This window comes from Cnephaeus nilssonii (assembly GCF_951640355.1).
Source record: "Cnephaeus nilssonii genome assembly, chromosome: X".
NCBI classification, from domain to species: domain Eukaryota; kingdom Metazoa; phylum Chordata; class Mammalia; order Chiroptera; family Vespertilionidae; genus Cnephaeus; species Cnephaeus nilssonii.
The window spans coordinates 4,692,785-4,714,755 of NC_137071.1; the positions used below are offsets into that span (position 1 = coordinate 4,692,785).

The window sequence follows — 21,971 nt, forward strand, 5'->3', positions numbered from 1 at the left end:
GTTCTCGGGACTGCAAAATTTCACTGAGTTGTAATTGGTATCATATGACATCTATTTTAAACCTTCTGGCCCTCAGTGTCCTGTCACGGAGAACTCAGTTTGTAGGTTCTAAGCTAACTGTGATTTGGCGACTTCATGTTCTGACATTCACAGCAAGGTTAAACAAACTAAAAAAAAAAAAAAGCTTCCTTCTAACCAGAAACAGCTGTTAATTCTAGACGTGCATTCCTCAGTGCTAACAGGATTCACACCCAAACCATTTTTATTCCTAAATCCCAATCTTTGCTATATTATGTTGGAAGGCAGGATTGGAAAGAAAACAAACTTCTCAGATCCCATGGGGAACAAGGCAAGTTTTTTAAGTTCATACAAAGAAGTACAAATATATCCTATGTTCTTGGTGGGAAGTACTAGCTCCTGGAACACTTCATTTTTTCTTCATTCTGGGGTTCATGGGAGATAAAGTCCAATTCTAAACTATGACCAGTTACCTAAGGCAGTATTTATAACGGGCCCACCTCGGATGGCTCTCCAAGTGGAAGTGTCATACTGGAAGCATTAGACCACTTACTGTAATCATTTCATCCAGGACAAGGATCCCCAATAAGATAATTCCCCATTTCAAGTGTTCATAAAGGTGGTACCTCTCTCTGGAAAATGCAAGCTATCCTTGATCATGGTAGAATTATAATGAAATGGATAATGAAGATCCCTGGGTTCTGGGTAAAGTACCCAAAGATTCTATGAATCTTCCCTAGTTGGTCAGTTGTAAGCCTAACGGTTCAACATGCATCAGCTTGATTTCTTTTTAATTTTCACCACCTAGGAAAGTTAGGTGAGGAGAATCTAGGTCTCCTCTTTCATTCTTGGCTGTATTAGATTTTCTCAATTTCTGCAGCCAATTAGAAAAGATAAGCCAAAATAAAATTATAAGAGCAGATAAAATAAATCTCATGTAATAAATGCTTTATGCAAAAATATGGGAGTTTCTCCTAGCACTCAAATTAGAATGGCTACCTATATAAGAACTATTTCCCTATTCTTTGTTAAAAGGCTGGTGCATGAGAATACAGTCTTGAGTTAAAATACAGAGTACATCACTTCATTGTCAAAGTAAGGATTCGTACCCTCTGATACAGCATGGAGGGACCTGAAGAGTATTATGCTAAGCAAAATAAACCAGTCAGAGAAAGACAAGTATCATGTGATTTAACTCAGATGTGGAATCTAAAGAACAAAATAGATCCAGACATAGAACCATGGAACAGACTGTCGAATCTCAGAGGGAAGGTGAGGGTGGGTGGGTGGGAAGAGATCAACCAAAGAACTTATATGCATCTGTGCATAACCCATGGACACAGACAATAGGGTGGTGAAGGCCTGGGGTGACGGAGGGGTGGGGGGCAGGCTAGACGGAATCAATGGGGAAAAAAGGAGGACATCTGTATAACTTTCAACAATAAAGATTTAAAAATTACATAAAGACCTTGCATTGTTTCTATTCTCAAGAACAGATATTAACATATAGGGTTGATTTTACCAAGCTTACATTAATTACCTGGTAGAGTGCCAGTGTACGAAAATACATGGATGAACGTAAGTATTTTAGCTCTTTTCATGTCTCTTTCTTCAACTATGCTCTATGGAAGGTATTTACTCATGTCAATCCAGTGATATAGATTGTATTCTATAACATCATTCAATCTTGTTTTGGCCTTGAGTTTCATTTAAAACATGGCTGTAGTTTGTTTTACATACCAGAAAAGTTAGTCCTGAGAAGCTCAACTTTTTAAAGCTTCAAATAATATCTATACTATTTCTGAGAGACCACTTTTACATTTGAGATGGGTGTAAAGGACTACTGAAGGAGTCAATTCCCAGGATCTTTTACAGGAGATGAAATCATCTACAGCACCAGAGTTTCTCAGCCTCAGCACTATTGACATTTTGGGCCAGATCATTCTTTGTTGTTGGGCGCCATCCGAAAGCATTGGAGGATATCTAGCAGCATCCCTGACCTCTACACACTCGCTGCCAGTGCCCCACTCCCATCCAGTTGTAACAACCAGAAATGTGTCCAGACACTCACTGCTGGATGTCCCACAGGGACAAAATCGCCACCCCTTTTCAGCTCCCACATCCAGTTAACCACTGAGCCATAGTCAAACATAAATGAACAAGAAAAATGAACTCCCGAAAGTACTGATGACTACAAATCAAATTCTGCATCGAACTTTAACTTTCAGAATATCCTATTTTAAAAATCCAGCCACAGGATGATATAATATAACCACATCTAGCCAATTCTTTTGGAAATGCAGAGGGCTTTAAAAATATTTCACCAGCCCGGCCAGTGTGGCTCAGTGGCTGAGCATATCAGGAAGTCATGGTTAGATTCCTGGTCAGGGCACATGCCCGGGTTGCGAGCTCAATCCCCAGTGTGGGGCGTTCAAGAGGCAGCTGATCAAGGATTCTCTCTTATCATTGTCTCTCTCTCTCTCATTCTCACCCCCCCCACTCTCTCTTCCTCTCCAAAATCAATAAAAATATATTTTTGAAAAAATATTTCACAAAAGTAAAAACAGATTCATACCCTGATTTGGCCAAAAATAAGTTTCGAAATAAGAGAAATCAGAATGTACCAATGTAGGTGACTGCTTTCCAGTGCCTTCCAACAAAAGGGGTTGGAGAAGCTACATTTCTGTAAATAAAATCACAATTCAAATTTCTCTCAAAATAGCATACCAGGCAAAGTATAACTGTAGCTCACATACACAACAGTTAACAGATGTATTCATTTGTCTCATGTGGTAACTCTAGCACAGTGCAAAACAAGGATTTGTTTGGATCAGAAAACAAAGGCACAATTGAGCTTGCTAACCCATGAGTAAAAGAGAGAATGTATTCTAGGAAAAAGAGATGACAGAGTAATTCGTCATCGAAAGGGTATTTCCTTTTTTTACTAAGAGACACAGCAACACATCAAATTGCACTGAAAAGATGACATGTTATAGAATTGTACACCTGAAGCCTATATAATTTTCTTAACCAATGTCACACCAATAAGTTCAAAAAAGCATTTTCTTAACAGAAAGCACAGAAGGGAAAGGGGGAGGGGAACGCTGATAAACTAGTAAATAAAATTCTGGTCATAAAAAAGACAAACTCAGAAAATTGTGAAAATGTTATTTTGGTCTTTATTTTTCTAGGACATGTAGCATGTTTTCGTAAATCAGTTTTACATGTGCTACTTTTTGTAACATCATAAGAAATACATTTTTCATAAAATCCTCATTACTGCAAATTCACTTTCAAATAAATGTGAGTAGAGGGTAGAACAATATGTTTCCACATATTGACCAGTGCAACACTGACAGTTTCAATGAAAGTATCTGGGAAGCCTGAAAATGATTTAGTAGAATAAGCAAATTTACTTCCATTTGTTAAAAAAAAAAGAAAAATAATTTTAATTTGCAAATTATATATTTTACATTCAAGGACTTCAATGCCTATGTCCATCTGAAATAAATGACAATGATTTTGAAAATAATATGCCAAGAAACAAAAATAAAAGAAAAAAAGTATGCCTTTGAAAATTGCTGAATAAAATCAAATGATAGTTATAGTTATAATTTGCTATAGTTTCTCACTTTATGGTGAAGATTGGCACTGTTTATTCCATATTTATATAAGTCAGTTTCTGTGCATAAAAACCCAATAAGATTTAATGGTTTGGGTCAGTCCATTTTTCCTTAATTAAAGAACTCCTAACTTCTAGATTTAAAAATTGCACTCCTGCATTTGTGTTTTAGTATGAAACATGAATATACTTCTTTATATCAGTGGCAACTAGTTCATAGGCATGTTAAGATACTTTTTAAAAAGTTGTGTAAATATTGTCATTTTTAAAAAATCCTGTACACAATCATAATACTGCCAGAATCTATGTAGTTTACCCACACGGGCCTCTTTCTTTCCATTTCAGTCCTTTATCACAAAAACTTATTCGAAGGAGTTCAGTAAGACACACCATGTGGATAATTTGGGGTTTTAAAAACCCATGGCTCTGGGCAACAATTACAGTTAACAACGCATCCATCCACAAAGAGACTTGTATCCCTTAAATTTTCAGACTCAATTCACCAGGAAAAAAACATTCTGGGGTAAAGACTTTTTTGCACACTGACAATACTTATCAGGTATCAGCTAGGCCACAAGTGAAGGGAAGTGACTTCTCCCAAAGGTACAGGGTAGCAGCTGAGTTTGAGATGGCACATCTCATACATTCTGCTCGGAAAACGTGAAGGCATTTACAGAGAACTAAATTATGCACTGAAGGATGTAGAGGGTTTGTCTCTGCACTCTCAACAGTGGTATCGGTCCCTAGTAATTAAAAAGCAAACAGCATTTTCATAAACGCAACTGAAAATGAAGGCTCTACCTAGAAGAATGCACACAGCAGGATCAAGATACTCAGAGCGTATCGGCAACTGTTTCGTGGCATTAAAAGCATGAGCGTTTTTGGCATGTTGGATGGTTTACCATTTCATGTCAAGTGACTACAATGAAGTGAGCCATTTGAGTGGTAAACAGGGAAAGCACCCTGGTCGTTCAGGGCAAAAAGTGTCTAGTTCAATGTTCTACACATAGTAGGCGCTTAAAGCAGGCTAGTAACTGGCAGACCTTCTTATTCAAGAAACCTGCTGATAATATGTAACACTTACTGAGTGTTCCCAATAACAAGGTTAAGAACATGACTTACGTATCTAATGAAGTTGCATGGACATGATTTAAAATAGTTCATAGTGTTGTTGTACTTCCCTAAAGGAAACTTGTAAACATCGGGTGAATATTTAATTAATGGCAGGACATTTAAATTGGCCAAAAGAAAAAAATGCCCAGAAAACATTTGGCCCTTCAGCACCCAAAGCTCCCAAAATATGTGAAAACATTTCTGCTAGAAGGATTTCAGAAATCTGAAAAATATCATACCTGAGTGACTTAAGTAAGTTCTCTCTTAAATTTTAAGTAAGTGCAAGGAGTTTCTACACTCAGGAATTGCATAAGTTACCTTTCCTCAAAGTAAAACATTGAATGATATAGAGGTAGTACAACTTACTAAATTAACTTTAAAAAAGGGAAAAAGCAAGGTTCTTTTCAATAGGCTTAATAGCACTGTTACAAATATTTAAAATCTTCCAATCCAGGCTTTCTTCTACCTGGTTTTGGACATTTCATTATTCCTGCCCCGTTTTCTACTATAAGGATATTGTTTAGTCCAGGCACCCTTTGGCCCTGTGGCATCGATTGCCACATCAATGAGAGAATCTGGAGTCATCCATCTCAGGAAAATGAGGAAGAGAAAGTTGAATACGGCCAACAAAGCAAAAATGCAGCCTGTTACTGGGCCGCAGTGAGACATGAGTCTGTCCAGTCGTCTGTCCATTGGTAACACAGTTTCTCCTGCCACACGATTGTACACCTGGTGGAAGAGAGGCCGAGAATGAGCACTGTGATCTAAAATAAACAATGACCAGGAATGTTTTTATAGAAATAAACAGAAGTCGCTTACATTTCGCTGCTGTTGTTATACAAATGATGTGGTTCATGATATTCATTACAGTAATTTATTGCCTTTTAATTCGACACTCATGGAGTGCTTATTCTGGACAAAACACCGGACTAGATGCCATGTGATACAAAGACAGATATGCCACAGCTCCTGTCTCCCAGGGGATCACCATCAATTTTAACCCAACTATGAGAATTCTGAAGTCCTGAGAGGTTGGAACTGCTCTTCAGGTCACCTCTGTGGAGGCCATATTTAATTCAGCAGTGACTCCCTGAAGCAGGGCTGGCCTTCTAATCCTTGGCTTGGCTGAGAAGCTCTTTCCACTATCTGGTAGACACCAACCACAATCAGAGAGTGACAATCTAGTGTGCTTCTTTCTGGGTACAGAGTGGCTCTTCTTTCAACAGCTACATGAGGCCTGCTGCTGAGCACAGATGGTGAGAATATACAGAAACATTTCATGGATTCCAAATAAAAGAAGGGGAAAAGAGATGGGGGAAATCTTAGTAGATGGTATAGGTCAGGGGTGGGGAACCTTTTTTTCTGTCAAGAGGCATTTGGATATTTTTAACACCATTTGCTTAATATAACTCACTTAATATAAATTTATGTTGCTATGAAAAAAGCTCCTAGATTTACTGAATTTCGAGTCCCACCTGCAGTTGCCTTGGCAGAGCCAAACCAAATGATTTCTCAGGCTTTATACGGCCCGTGGGCCAGATTTCCGCCCCCGCTCCTCCCCTTGGTATAGGTCAAACACTGGCAAAGAAAACAAAGTTTATTGCTGAGAATTGATAGTAGGTGGCTTGCTTTTTAAGTCATTAAGCACTAAACTTGGAAATATTTTTAAAAAACACACAAAGATCTTTAAACATACTTATTTGAACACATCAAATGAGCCAGCATTAATTTTAATCATATTTGAGCATTAGTTGTGCTCCTTCTCATGTATCAATGAGATTTGTAAAGAATCTCCTTTTGAACTCAAGAAAATTATGATGTGCAGTACAAGTTCTGTAGGCCAATGGCCTTTGAAAGATACGGGATGTTTCATCTAGCTCTTCTACCCCAAGGATATTTAGAATACTTTTGAATCAGAATTATGTTGCGAATTATACTGAGAATGGTGAATCAAAATTGTTCAATTTTCTAAAAAGCAGTTAAACTAAGAAGGAGGAGTTGAAAGGGATCAAAATGTCCTGTGTGGGACGGGTAGAATTAAAAGAGCAACTAAAAACTGACCTGTGTGTTCACCTTTATTTCTAGGTCAATTAATTTATGATCTTAAGCTACAAAGTAATTTACCACTATGAAGAGAATAATAGGTTAATGCATTTCAGACAAGGACTGTTTTCTGAATGTATACTATAAATCATCATCCTATCTAATGAAAGTAATATGCAAATTGACCATCACTCCAACACACAAGATGGCTGCCACAAGATGGCCAGCAGGGGAGGGCAGTTGTAGGCGATCAGGCCTGCAGGGGAGGACAGTTGGGGGAGACCCAGGCTTGCAGGGGAGGGCAGTTAGGGGGGACCAGACCTGCAAGGGTGGGCAGTTGGGGGAACCAGGCTGGCAAAGGAGGGCAGTTAGGGGTGACCGGGCCAGCAGGGGAGGGCAGTTAGGGTGACCAGGTCAGCAGGGGAGGGCAGTTAGAGGTGACCAGGCCGGCAGGGGAGGGCAGTTAGAGGCAATCGGGCCAGCAGGGGACCAGTTAGGCGTCGATCAGGCTGACAGGGGAGTGGTTGGAGGTGATCAGGCTGGCAGGCACAAGCAGTTAGGGGCAATCAGGCAGGCAGGCTGGTGAGTGGTTGGTAGCCAGCAGTCCTGGACTGTGAGAGGGATCCCAGACTGGAGAGGGTGCAGGCTGGGCTGAGGGACACCAGCCCCCCGCCGCCCCCCCCATGCACGAATTTCGTGCACCGCACCTCTAGTAGAGTATAAAACACAGAAAATACAGATGTTTCACTATTACTTTTAGCAAAACTAAAAGAAAATATGTGGTTAAAAATAATACTAATTAGCTCCTTTAATATATGCTGACATATTGTCACCAGAGATCTTTGCCCAGAACTTAGTATCTACAGCTCAGACTTCCGAGGTTTACATGATGTGATCAAGAAAGTGAAGTCACAACATACAAAGCCATGGTTACCAAGCAAAGTAGAGTCTCACTGAAAAAAAACCAAAAAACTGTCTAACCAAATATCCCTGCCAACCATCCCCAAATTCCACCTCTGCTCCTAAAGGGTCATATTAGAATCAAGGGAGTGGCTGGGGTGGAGGGAGGCAGGGTGGCAGAAGGTTGGAATGAACAGCTCCTGAAAAGGCTTTCTAGGTGATTCTGACATGTATTCCTGGCAGGTAATCAGTGCTACACTCCAACCTCCAAAAGAAAAAGGCTGTTATTTCAGATGGGTCGAGATATTGCAAAACTCCTACAAGGTGAGAGTGTCTCAGAGACATTTCAGTCAAAACCGTCAACTCAGCCCGGCTGGCATGGCTCAGTGGTTGAGTGTCGACCCATGAACCAGGAGGTCAAGATTTGATTCCAGGTCGGGGCACATGCTCAGGTTTCCGGCTCGATCCCCAGTAGAGGGTGTGCAGGAGGCAGCCAACTGATGATTCTCTCTCATCATTGCTGTTTCTATCTCCCTCTCCTCTCCTCAATCAATAAAAATATATATATATTTTTAAAAACTGTTAACTCAAATATCTCACATTTCAATGGAAAATGTATATGATAATTTTTAGAGATAAAATAGTTTTCCTGCACTTATATTCAAATATGAGTTCATCTTATGCACGGGAATTTATAAATTAAACCAGATAAGAGAGGCTTACAGTAAAGAGCTATTCTGCCCACTCGGCTGCTCCATCTTGCTCTCTATTCTGAGTACAGTGAGAGCATAAAGCACCCATCTAAACTACTATCTCCTCCATGCTCCCAACTGACTGAGCTCCTGGTTCACAATTTCTATATTCTAAGAAGCAGAGTGTTTCCTCCAGTGTATTACGTGGTAATAAGAGGCATGAAGCAGACAAAGTAATGAGAGTAAACAAAGGACAAAACCAAGTGGAATAAGTTAAGTCCCTAACTTGAAACCAGGAAGCATTTCCCACAATCACACTCTCCCACCTGAGGGTATTAATCTATGTCATGCACCTATCCTTCTGGAAATTCTCTATTACTGCTTTTTCTGTGTGATCATACTCCTGACATTTGTCACGTGCATTTTGAATTCTAACTTATTATGTTCTCAATCAGCCCAAAGCTGAAAAAATCCTTTTCCTGTAGAAAATCACAGTAGTTAGCAAAAGCAACACAAGTGTTTTAGGAAAAGCCTGAATTAAATATTTGCAAGTTATAGAGTTGCTGCAACCAGACTAAGTAAAACCATATATTTAGAATACTTTAGTATTCTAAACAGCCTCAAGAAAACATCTTATAGTAGATTTTAATATTACTTCTGCCTCTAACAGCTGTGACTTCCAGAAAATTAAGTATAGATGGCATTACTACTACTTTCAGATGTCAAATGCAATGACTTGACAAGAAATGTAAATATACCAAAAGTACACAGTTCACTTCTTTTCATTTGGGAGAGACTTCATGAACGTAAGCAATAGAACAAAAATGGTAAACCTGTACGAGAAAAAGCCAACGCGTACATGAAACCTCAGGAATTCAGACACAATCATCAAATACCCTTTGCTGGGCAAGTGACATACTTTTTCCGTTCTCTCCGCAACATTCCTCCAGGTGTAGAAAGTCTTTACTATGTTATGGATTTTTTCTGGATCTGGCAATACTCCGGACTTCAGTTGGGAAATAGCTTTTTCCAGTCCCTCACACAAGGATTTTACAGAAGGCTCACATAAAATAATAAGATTTTCTGGAAGTACTTCGGGAATTCCACCAACCCTGGTACTTACAACCTTAAAAAGAAAAAGAGAAAAGAAGAAAAAAAAACATTGTCCAGCACAATTCACATCTCAAGAAAATAAGCAAAACCAACTTAAAAAGTTACTACAGAATGTGTCTGATTAGTTTTCAACATACATGCACAGAAATCCCAATAATGTAAGCCCTCAAAGCTTTTTACCTGTAAACCACAACTGGCTGCTTCCACAATGGCCATGCAGAATGCTTCAGTAAGGGAAGTATTAAGAAAAATATGTCCTTGAACTAAGACATTTCTAACATCCTTGTGTTCTAAGGCTCCCAAGAGACGCACTCTGATTTTTGAAATGAGAGAAGAAAGAGGACAGTGAAAATTATGCTATGGACGAAAGGAATGTAATTTATAAGCCAAGAGTGCTATTCATATTATACTCAGACTTGTACTGGTCCTAATGCTGTCCACCACAAAAAATTAATATTGCCAAACTCTGATCTAAAACAAAGTCTTATTAAGTAGGTTGGTTAAAACGCAAACAGCTAACATAGTTCTCACTTTCATCACACATCAAATTTCATCGTTTCCAAAGTGAGTTTGCATTTCATGGAAATATTAATACACTTTAATGAGTAAATGTTAGTGTCATTTCTAAACAGGAGAACATCCCCTTTAAACTGATTTTTCACAGGCACACCCCTCGCTGGTATCCAAGTTACTGAGGAAGAGAAATGTTCACATCTATATGTACAGAGGAAATGACATGATTTGGGCCATGCTATGTATTTATTTTTTTAAAATATTTATCTCTTAAATACAGCTTGAACATCTCTTTGTGCCTTCCAGAATGCTTCCAATCACCGCCCCGTAAAGTCAAGTAATACTGGGATAACAACAACAACAACAAAAAATGTGAATTCTTTAATTAGGGTTTCCCATTTTATATATGTATTTTTTAAAAAAAATAGGCCTTGTACTACATTTTACATCAAATACATGTAGGAAAAGCAGCCCACTTAATGCAGGCATGTAGCCAAAACCCAATTTAGGTCACTGATACTTTCACACCCAAGACAATATGGAAGCCATCAATACCTGTCATGTAGCTGGTATCTTTCCCGTACTTCTTCCAAAATTATTCTCTTTGGTCCCTCTCCTCCAATTATGAAATTTAAATCTTGGTATTTCTGACAGAGTTCAGGTATTATACCACTAAGCAAATCAGTGCCTGGAAATAGAAAATAAAGTTAAATGTTGGAGATGTTAATATTTAAACTTTTTTTAAAAAAATCATCAGAACTACTGCGAATCCACCCACTTTGAAAAGTATTAGCTATGCCCTCCTTATGTAGAGAAATGAATCTCTTAAACCTTTCCTGGGAGGGTAGAATCATTCACAAACTGCCAGAAGTCCCCCAAGAGTTGCAATTCTTAAAGATACACACACTGGCATCCATTGTTACCTTCCCTACATCAATACGTGTACTCTTCTGTTTTCATTTCAATATAATGTTCACTTGTGTCTATACATTGCTCATAGAAAAGGTATTTGAGGTAGCTAACGTTTGAGTTCAAGTTTTCTGCAGAGCAGGACAGCTGACTGGAGATCTAGACCTTGTGCCAGCCTTTTAACAAGCAAGGTCTTTGATGATGGGAAAGTTTCGTGATACAGAATATTAAGAGGCCTGTGTACGTAAAGTCCAAGGTCTCTTTCCTCTATGAAGTTCTACTACCTATGATTCCACTTCCTGACACAGGAAAGTGATAAGCAACAAAGTATAACTGCTGTCTTCACTTTGTGCAGAACGCAATTTATACGGAGGATTCTGCAGTAAATACTATGGTATTAGCAAAATTTAAAAGAATCGTCCATCCAAGCCCACTATAGCCCACTTCCCCAAAGGAGGGTAAGTGAAGGTGGCAGGAGCCATCAGCCAGGTCATTACATTCCAGAGAACAGAAGTGTGCATCTTTGTTCTTTTTTTTTTCCTAATGAAACATCTACACTAATAAAAGAGAAAGATGCAAATTGACCGTACCTTCACAACACTCACCGGCCAATCAGGAGTGGGTATGCAAATTAACCCAACAAAGATGGTGGGTTAATTTGCATACACAGGCGTCCCGCACCGCCCTAGCTGCTCGGGCCTCTGGGCAGCGTGGGAAGGCGGAAAGGCGGCTCGGAACCCGAGCAAAGGCGGAAAGGCGGCTCCGGGCCGGAGCAAAGGTGGTGCCGGCAGCCAGGGGAAGGAAGGCCCATTCTTGCACGAATCTTTGTGCATCAGGCCTCTAGTTTTTCTTATAATATTTAAATACAACCTCAGGTATGTGAAGCAATAAAATAAATCATGCCCTACTAGTCTGAAAGTGGCTATCCAAAGTGACAGCAATGTTGACCCTATTTGAGAAGTTAACTCATTAACAATTACGAATTGTACACAAAGTAAAAAATGCAAAACCACCCAGGTAGCTTATTAAAGAAATGCATATATACACACACATACACACTATCAATTGCACTATCAGAATTGCACTATCAATCTCCCCAAATATAAGCAGGTCAATTATAAAAAAGATGGTGGGAGATATACAGGGTATCCCCCCAAAAAAAATGTATACACACTTTAACAGATGATACATCGCTCAATTTTGAAAATGTATTTTAATAAACACTGCCCTTATAATTATTCAAAGTGTGTGTATATACTTTTTGAGACACCCTATAAATAGGTCATTTTTATGAAGTAATTCAAAATAGGATTTAAGTACACTCTGCTAGTATTTTCAAAATGATTGCACTAGCAAACATAAATTCACATGTGGTTTTTCTGAATTATGAAGGCTTCTCATTAAAATCTGAGCTATCTTTGTTTCAAGTCTATTACCAAATTTATCAATTGGATTTCTAGATGAACAAGAAAGTGGCTTAATGACTTTTAACATTTAGCCTCCTATAATTCTTTCATGTTATTTCTTTCTTTCCCCACTCTCCCTTCTAATACAAATGTTAAAAACCCATTCTTTAAGTAAAAACAAACACATATAGAGTAATAATCATAATTACTGATAATAGCTAACATTTACTGAGTACTATGTCAGGCAATATACTTTAAATATACTATGTCATTTATTCCTGACAACTGCCTTATAAGAAATGGAACTGATTAATATTGTTAATTATCTATAATATTATTCTAAGAATAAAAGGTTTTTCCCCACAATAAAAAATGTTCTGGTGCCTCTAAGAAGAGTTTAACACAGTGGAACATACAAAAGGACTTTCAATCTCCAGTTACTCAAAATGGACAAGGAAAATTCCTGATTCGAACTGTCTTAAAGATCAATCTAACAGTATTTTAAAGAATCTTCTGAAACTATACTTGAGATAATGGTGGCTGGGCCAGGGTGGAGGAAAGGGACCTTAACCCAGGATGAGCTGAACTCATGTTTGTCATCTGTTACTTACTGTGTAACCTGAGCGAATTACTTACCCTCTCTGAGACTGTCTGTTACATGCACATTAACAGATACCCTACAGCTGCTGGGAGGGTCAAGTGAAGCAGTGCACCATGCACAGGCTCTATCAACTGCAGAACATAAACATAAGCTGTCATTACCACTGTCAGCGGAAGTGGGTTGTGCCTGCACATTCGCAGCAGCACTGTGAACCCTCACTGAGCAAAAAGATAAGAGGGAAGAAGCCAGCCAGGAAAGCTGGGTGATAAGAATTTTGATTTCTCCTGTTCTTTACTTCATACATTCCAGTGGACCTTTCCTATCTGGTCCAAACGAACACCTAAGGAAACTAATTTGTTAATCATTAATGGACCATTAATAGAACTGCTCACTTCTGGGCTACAGAATGTTAATCTTTGCATGATGTCTAGCATATGGAAAGGGTTCGATAAGTATTTAAGTTATTGAATTGAGAACAGGAAAGGCTATAACCTCACCCTGTTGGTAGTTATCTCAGCTGGTTAAAATACCATAACTAGTGAAGTACATGCAACAGGTTTAATCATTGTATAGTTAATTTTGCTCTGATCCTCAACCATGCATGCATCATACTTCCTTAGCTAGCTATCCCACAAAGATATACTATTTGATTAGAAAACATTGTAAACACATTTTCTAAGTTACAACAAACACATCAGCAATATCAGAATCCAGAATGCTGGTCAACTACATCTTCTTGGTGAGAGGATGACAACATCTCATTGCTTTTAACCCAGAAAACGCAGTTCAATAAGTTTTCTCACCAACCTCTGCTTAAGAGCCCGACCAACCACGGTTCTCTATGACAACGGCCCTAGTACATTTGTACACTTCTGATCCCACCACTAACCTTAACACTTACCAAGAATCAGCGATGTTGTCCCCAGATCTGTTTGATGCCAGTTGCACTTGTTACTATGTTTGGTAATTTAATTAAAAGCACTGAAACTGACAAAATGAGTTTCTATGAAACTAAGCTGAACAGTCTGAAGAATAAAGTCACAGGAAAAAGCTCGTGTCATATTAGGGGGTATCCTAAACCATTATATAAAATCAAAAACAAATGAACATCTGGAAGCACGTTACTTCATATGGCTTTAGGTTCTCACCCCATTTAAAAGAAGCCAAACTGGCAATTGTAAATGATGCTTTTTGAGCATAACTGTGCAGGAAAAATGATGCAGCTAAAATCAGTGAGCCTGTACTCTTAAGCCTGAAGGCCTACATCAAACTATTGGTATTTCAGTGCACATTAATAATATTTGGAGTTGAACTCACATATTTAAGGGGAGGTTATATAGTATCTTGTTAATGATTTCCTACTTTAATTCTGATTACTGGATAGGTTTTCAAAGAGCGTCCAGAAAACCATTTATGTTTGGATTAACCAGACTGTTTCAGACAGTAAATGAGGCTCTACAAATTCTATTTCAGGGACATGAAGTGCTGCAGAGGCACTAAAAAAGTCCTTCTTGATAACAGCGAACACTCATCAAGTACAAACTGGGCTAAGTGCTTCATAGGAACCATCAATGACTTCTCCCAGGATTCCCTCTGTTACCCAAATTCCACAAATGAAAACACTGCGACTCAGAGATGTTTTGTAGCTTGTCCTCAGTCACACAGTGGGACAGCACTAGTCCTTTCCTTCATCACTTACCTGACAACATGTCACTAACGTCTTATCTATGATTAAATGAAATACAAAACAGTCATGGCAGAACAAGCTCAATGATTTTTGAATATATGCATAAAAAAAGACAGGAAAGCTATAAATTAAAATATTCACTATAGTCATTCCTGAATAGTACAGTAACGGTTGATTTTAGTTTTCACTTTTGTGCTTTTCTTAGCTTTCAAAATATCTGCGAAGAAAAGACATTACTTTTGCAATTAGAAATTGGAGGTGGCCCTGGCCCTGTACTTCTTACTGCATGCCCAGGGCTGTTTTAACTTTCAAAAAAACCTGATCCAGGTACAGCCAGTGTGGCTCAGTGGTTGAGCGTCAACCTATGAACCAAGAGGTCATGGTTCGATTCCTGGTCAGGGTACATGCAGGAGCTGTGGACTCGATCCCTAGTAGGGTGCGTGCAGGAGGCAGCCGTTCCATGATTCCCTCTCATCATTGATGTTTCCACCTCTCTATCCCTCTCCCTTCCTCTCGCTGAAATCAATAAAAACATATTTTAAAAAATAAAATTATTAAAGACCTGATCCTGATCTGTTAAACAGCATCAGGTTGGTCTTATTTTTAAGTAACTATTAAAATACCAAAGGTGGAAGGGGGGGGGGGGAGGCAGCATTCACCACTGTTCCAAAATTTTCTGAATATATAAAACAATATTCAACCTTTCTTTGCTATATTTAATGCAGTAGTCATAAAACCAGAAAACAAAATAAAAAGCCAAACCACCATTATAAACAAGTATTCAACAGCTTTCTATAAGAAAAAAAGTCTGTGCAGTGTGACTGCAGCTATTGTTTCATTTCATTACCTTTTCTGTAAACAAGTCTGCTGACAATAACAATAGTTATGCTATCATGCCTTCTAAATGGGTCTGGAGTGAAGTCAGTAGGATCTACAGCATTAGGAATGACGGACACTATTTCAGGATTCAGTGCTGCTCTTAGCACAGTGTTTTCCTTACTAGTGTAAGAGACACAAATTATGTGGTTTGTGTCACAAAGAGATACAGTTAGCAGCTTGTTTGTGAGCACCGAGCTGACATCAGCAAATCCAAAAAGGGAATGGTCCGTGAAGACTGTACGGAGCCCCATGGTCTTGGCGTGGAAGAGGGCGTCATGGGCCATGGCAGAAAAGGAACTATGTGAGTGGATTATGGTGACTCTCTCTCGAACAAATATGTACCTGAGCAAAGGCAGACTGTGAAAGAGGGTTGTGGCTGTAGATTGGTTGTACATAACTTTCAGAGGCAAGTAATAGACTTTGAGGCCTTTAGTGAGGTAACGGATGCCTTTTCGATTTCCGTAAGCATGGGTGACAATTATGACTTTGTGTCCTCTTTCAATCAGGCACTGAGAGAGCTGGTAAATGTGGCTTTCCACGCCTCCCATATTCGGGTAGAAAAAGTCCGACACCATGCATATGTTATGAGTATGAGTTCTACACGTGAAAAGATTTCCAGGGATAACAGGGTAGAGCGCAGCTGAGGGACCATGGCCGTGCCCACCTCCTCCTCGAAAGGCCATGCTGAGACAGTTTAGGCATTAGTCCTGTACAGCAACCCAGTTAAGATATGTAATTTAGTACCTGAAAAAGAGAGGAAAACAGGATCTCAGCTCAGAGAACTACATCCTACATCCCAAATCCAGATATAAATATGGCTTTAATATTCACGTAAATTTGCTAGCTTTTCCCCTAGAAATAAAACAAAGCACATCATGAATTGACTCATTTGGGATTTACCAGCTGAGCATTTGCTACGTGCCATACAACTAAACTACATCCCGCAATGCCTTTCTATCTTAATTTTGCTTTAAAAAGACTGCTACACATAATTTCAAAAAAAGCATTGATTACACCATCCCATATAACAATCTGCCATGCTAACAAACCAGTTCATCCCAATAATTACATATTAGGGTTCTTTACAGAAATCAGGTGCCAACCCCACTCGAGAACTTAGCCACTGATTCAATGAATCTCATCAAGTTCTGCTGGTTTGACCTTTGTGTGGTTCACACTAAAATGTACCTGGAGCTGGAGCTGTCTTTTTGAGAGCAGTTTTTCTCAAGTGCCACGGGTAGCTGCTTTTCTTCTGTACTCAGGGATGGTGATCATCAAACTACTCCCTTCGTGTTCAACTTTCTTTCAGTTACATGGGCCTTTCTGCCACGAGTGTCCCTCCCTTCCATTTGGAGTCTGAAGATAAAGACTGAACTAGAGCCCGGCCGGCGTGGCTCAGTGGTTGAGCAACAACCTATGAACCAGGGGGTCACGGTTCGATTCCCGGTCAGGGCTCGATTCCCGGTCAGGGCACATGCCCGGGTTGCAGGCTTGATCCCCAGTGTGGAGTGTGCAGGAGGCAGCTGATCCATGATTCTCTCTCATCATGGATGTTTCTCTCTCTCTCTTCCTCGCCCTCCTCTCTGAAATCGATAAAAATATATTTAAAAAAAAAGACTAGAGATTGGCTGAATCTGGGACCATGTTTATCTCAGGGGAATCCTAGATTCGTATCAGTGCAAAATACCCACTCAAATACTCAGTACTAATACAGATTTTTAGACTTTTAAAGCCAGAGTATTGAAAACCTATTGAAACTCTCCCTCAACTTCACAAATGAGATTTCCATGCTCTCAGAAACTCAACTATACAATGGGAAGCCATCTTAACCGTCTAACTTTCCAATTTCACCTGAACGCTCATAAAATGCAAATTAACTGCAGGTGTAAAGTCTTATCTATTCTCGCCAACAAATGAATCTATATTTTAAATATAAGGCGTCCCAAAAATGTATACACACACTTTGAATAACTATAAAGGCACTGTTTATTAAAATGCATTTCATTTTCAAAATTGAGCTATCAGCTCTTAAAGTATGAATACATTTTTTGGGGGGACACTTTGTATAGTCTCAGAAATACTCCGTGTTTGTTGACGGGAATTTACTAATTATGATTCAGCATTATCAAATACTGAGATTCTTCAAGTTTGTACTTTGAAGTGGCTTCACCAACATTTTAATTGTGGTTTGTCACCTAAATCCGGATTTCAAACTCCAGTCCATTTAAAGAGAGTAATGATAACGAATACAGTGAGTAATGAACCAAAAGATATCAGTTCATCAACCTCTGATGTTCTGTGGGGAGTCTGCCTACTTCCATCCGGTTCCACCTAACAGCTTTATGGTGTAAAAGCTCAACAGCCGGTACATTCACAAAAATCTTAGCTTTTAAAGCTAAGGAGAGGCTAGGAGATCTAGCGAACACCTCTTACTCCAGAAATGAAAAGCCCGGTAAGTTGAGCGATTGGTCCAGGGTCCCCATCTAGCCACTTAAGTGGCGAAGGCGAGATAGCCATCAGGTCTCTACCCTGGCCGAGGGGGTCCCTGGCCAGTCATTAGCAGCAGAGGTGCCCAAGGAGCCTTAGGGAGACCCAGCGGGGGCTTGGGGTCAAGAGGACGGGGCTTCCACCCACCCCCGGGTACTGCCCCGGCTTTCTTCACTGAGAGGACACTGGGGAGCGCCAGTGTCAAGGAAGGGAAGACCCGGCTCCACTAAGTCTGCCCGGGCGAGTCCTCAGCCCTACTGGAATACAGAGACCCTCGCCCCGGACTCCCGAGCCACAAGCCCGGCCGGCCCCGCCCCTCCACGGCCAGCCAAGCTCCCACGGGGGCAGTCCTGTCCCACCCGGAAGCGGCGGACAGTGCCGGCAGGAGGAGGTCAGACGCGCACTTACCGGCGAGTCCTATGGCCGCCAGTGTCCGGACCTCCCGCGGCAGCAGCTGGAGCCCCACCCCTCTGCTCCCAAACACCAATCCCGGGCGTCCGCGCCCGAGCACCGCGCCCCCGAAGCAGCCAATGACAAAGAGGCGCCGGAATCACGTGCGGGATCGGCGCTCAGACCCCACTCCTCCGCTTGGGCTGCAACTTCAGCGCGCATGCGCATGTCTCCACAAAGTTACGGAAGAATTGCTGTCTCCGTATTGAAAGCAGTAATCGCTGGTTTAACCTTTCAGATGAATACCTAATGTCGCGCATCTATAAAAATCGGCCGTGGTGTCTTGTTACACAAGCAGTCCTCCAGGGCCCCTCCGCATGGTGCAGCGCCAGAATTCCCAGCGTGCCTCGCAGCGACCCGTTAGCGCTGCTGGGAGTTGTAGTCTGGTGGCCTTTGAAGGCAAGCCCGAACTTAGAGAAAACTAATTCCCAGAATGCACCGCAGTTCTAAAGCTGGATCTTGCGCAAGGTAGAGTGGTCAGGTGGGTTCGAACCTTGGTTGCCTAGTTACAGCGTTTCTTTTCTTGAAGCCTGTTCTCTCTGGCTTTGGATTGGAAAGATTCCGGTGGGGAGGCTATAGAAAGGCGGGGTCATGGTGTCATTCTGTTTCTGACTTATCTGCCACAGCAGAACCATTCTGGTTCTTACCACTCTGGTAGGGTTTCCTGATGTAGCAAATGAAAATATACAAATAAGTCAAATCAGATTTTTTTAAAATTCGAATTTCAGATAAATATTTTTATATAAGTATTGGGGACTTTATAAAAAAATTATACGTCGTTTATCTGAAATTCAAATTTAACTGGACATTTTGTGTTTTATCTTGCAACTGTATACTCTGGAGAAAAAAAAAATCTGAGCTGAAATATCAACTCCCAATTAAACTGGTTCAACTGGCTATAGTGTTGCTTGGCCAAGAAGCTAATGAATCAGTGGGAGTGGTCTGATCCACCTTTCACTGTCCATACTTGAAGTTCCCCAGCCCTGCCCTGCATACTTTTGAGAATGAATGCCTTCCTGGAAACCATCACTAACACCTCGCCAGTAGAAAACCTATTCATCCCTGAAAATGTCAGCTCCTTTCTGATGCTCTCCCCAAACCTTCAGAGAGAAGTAAATCCTCCCTCTTTTGTATTTTGATAGTACTTTGGCCACTTGCTGATACAGCATTTATCAGGTGATATTCAAATTGTTTGTCTGGCTGCAGTCCCTCTTCCTCCTCAACCTGATTCTTGAAAACTTGTGTCTTCTTGGAAACTCACATGGACTTTCCAAAAACTGACAATTTGTATTTGCTTGTTAAATGTCTGCCTTCCCAGCCAGATAGTAAGCTGAGGCAGGGTCTGTTCCTGGTAATAGACGGGGACTAAGTTTTAGTTGTATTAATGAATTTCTTTATCCAATGCCAGCACAGTCCCTGACATATTATATATCCAATAAAATGTCTTGAAAATATTTTGTAGAGTATACCTCATAAAAATGACAGTGCAGTGATATAATTCAAAGAGCATTTTTCGCTGTAGGATTTGAAGTGTATTAATGAGTTAAACTTAATAAGTAAGGCACAAGTAGGAGGGATTCTCAGCTCTGTATTATTGAAGCATCAGAGCATAAAGGTGATGAAGACTCAAGGATATTCATTCAAGCTTAATAACTTGAAGTTGGCTTCACAAATAACACTAATATTACCAGATGGTATACAACATTGCTTTGGTCTCCTTTTCATTTTTTGCAATAGGTGAAGACAAAGGGTGTGGGCAGACATCCTGAAAAGTATAAATGAGGGTTAAGCCTCATTTACTGAGTCCCTGGTTTGCTACGGCCATAGTTCTGATCACAATACAGTTTAGAAATTGTACCATGAATCTGCTAAGATCTTAATGCCAATACTTCTTCAAAAGAGTTGTGATGTTTTTTCAAATCAGAACAAATATTTATCTTTATCATCAAACATTTACTGAGTGCTTACTCTGTAAAAGATTTTGTGGGGAATACAAGGATTATTAAACATAGTCCTTATGTTTTAAAACCTTTTTTATCTTTCTATATAACTTTTACCAGTAGTATAAAGAAATTCATTTTTCTTGAAAGGTTCTTTGTGTTTAAATACTGTAGAATAAGCTGACCTTTATAAATAGATATTCATAAAGATACACTGTTGCTGAGTCTCTGTGCGGAGGGGGTTGAGAAAACTTCAGGCTGTTCCAACAAAGGCTATAGAGTGCAACAAAGTCTGAAAACATTGAACATTCATCATGCTTCAATCTCTAACCTAGGTGCTGAGCATTAAAAGGCAAATAAATCATGATTCTGCACATGGTTCACAATCTCACGTGGGTACAAGACTCCATTTATAATCAGTTAAACTTTAAGCAAAGGTCTCTGTTTTCTAAAGTGAAAAGACGGTTGTAGCAGCAAAATTAAGTTATAAATCTGGGGATAATTCTAATTACAGTACAGTGTTCTTCCTGAATGTATGGTATCAAGGTATGCCTTTAGAGAATTTTCTTAGAAACCACTAAAAGTAGACTAAAATACTTACATGCCGTGTATTCTGATTATACTTCATAAAATATAAAGGTAATCAGAAGTTGTAATATAAAATGACCTATAAATGGAGAAAGTGTAAAATAAATATGGAGATCACCTTCCCTTGAAATTCAGCTCTTTGTAAATACATATGTAAATTAGTTCCATTGGATAATGTTGAAATGGGAAGGCGACACAGTTGTAGTGAGAGCCTGCTATCTATGTCTAAGTCACAAGGCAAGAAAAACCTGGCATGATCTTTACCACCAAGGAACCAAGACAAAGTTAAGGCATATGTAAGTGTGATGAAAGGTAGTAAGTGATACGTGCCAGTGGAGAAACACAAAAAGAATCACTGGGAGTTCAGAGAGAAAGAGTATTTCTAGCTACCAGCATTTAGCTAGTAGAAGTAAAGATGCTTATGCATCTTTTGGGAGCAAGACCATTCCAAGAACAACATGATCAAGGTACAGAGACAGGTGCTGACTGTTCAGTGGACAGTGCTGTATAATTATACAGGGGACGGGTGAGGGAAGGGTTCAGACAGGAGAAATGTGGCATATCCAGTAAAGATTGGAACAAACTGGTAGAGGATCTTAGGAAAATGGACTTGATGTTGAGCCAGACTTCTGGCCAAGATGACGTTTTCAATTAATATTTTGAGATTCCTCACTCATCGTTCTGCTTTAAATGGAAAAATAAGAGATATAAGTGAGAAGATTAAAATGTTATAGCAATTATTTTAAAAAGAACATAAACACTTCCATGTATGAGAAACAGAACCAAAATGCAAAATGGTAATCAGACAAAAGCCATGTAGGTCCTGGACTCTGTATATGAAAGCAAGAACACATGGACCAAGGTTCAGCTCTTGTAGAATAATCGGCTAACAGAGTTCCACGTGTGGCCTTTGTGGGAGATGTACATTGGTGGCCATCAATGAACCACTTTCCAATATCCGCACTCTTGTCTAAGCCCCTCCCACACTGACTCTGGGCTTGGCCACTCAA

The 21,971-nt window shown here is 39.9% G+C and overlaps 1 protein-coding gene across 5 annotated transcripts; it reads right to left on the reverse strand.

Annotated features, from left to right (window-relative positions):
- Positions 1-3,446: 3,446 nt before the first annotated feature.
- On the reverse strand, positions 3,447-18,480 carry PIGA (phosphatidylinositol glycan anchor biosynthesis class A). Of its 5 annotated transcripts, none has more exons than XM_079765442.1 (6): positions 18,392-18,480; positions 16,161-16,240; positions 10,570-10,702; positions 9,682-9,814; positions 9,308-9,514; positions 3,447-5,482 (listed from the first exon to the last, which is right to left on the reverse strand). In XM_079765442.1, exons 2-6 carry the CDS (start codon positions 16,177-16,179, stop codon positions 5,216-5,218), a joined length of 759 nt encoding a protein of 252 aa, XP_079621568.1. In that variant the 5' UTR covers positions 16,180-16,240; positions 18,392-18,480; the 3' UTR covers positions 3,447-5,215. The 5 variants fall into 5 exon arrangements, with proteins under 5 accessions (XP_079621568.1, XP_079621564.1, XP_079621567.1 ...); XM_079765438.1 differs by having other exon boundaries at positions 15,465-16,240; XM_079765441.1 differs by lacking the exon at positions 18,392-18,480 and adding an exon at positions 16,685-16,981 and having other exon boundaries at positions 15,465-16,240.
- Positions 18,481-21,971: the final 3,491 nt, after the last annotated feature.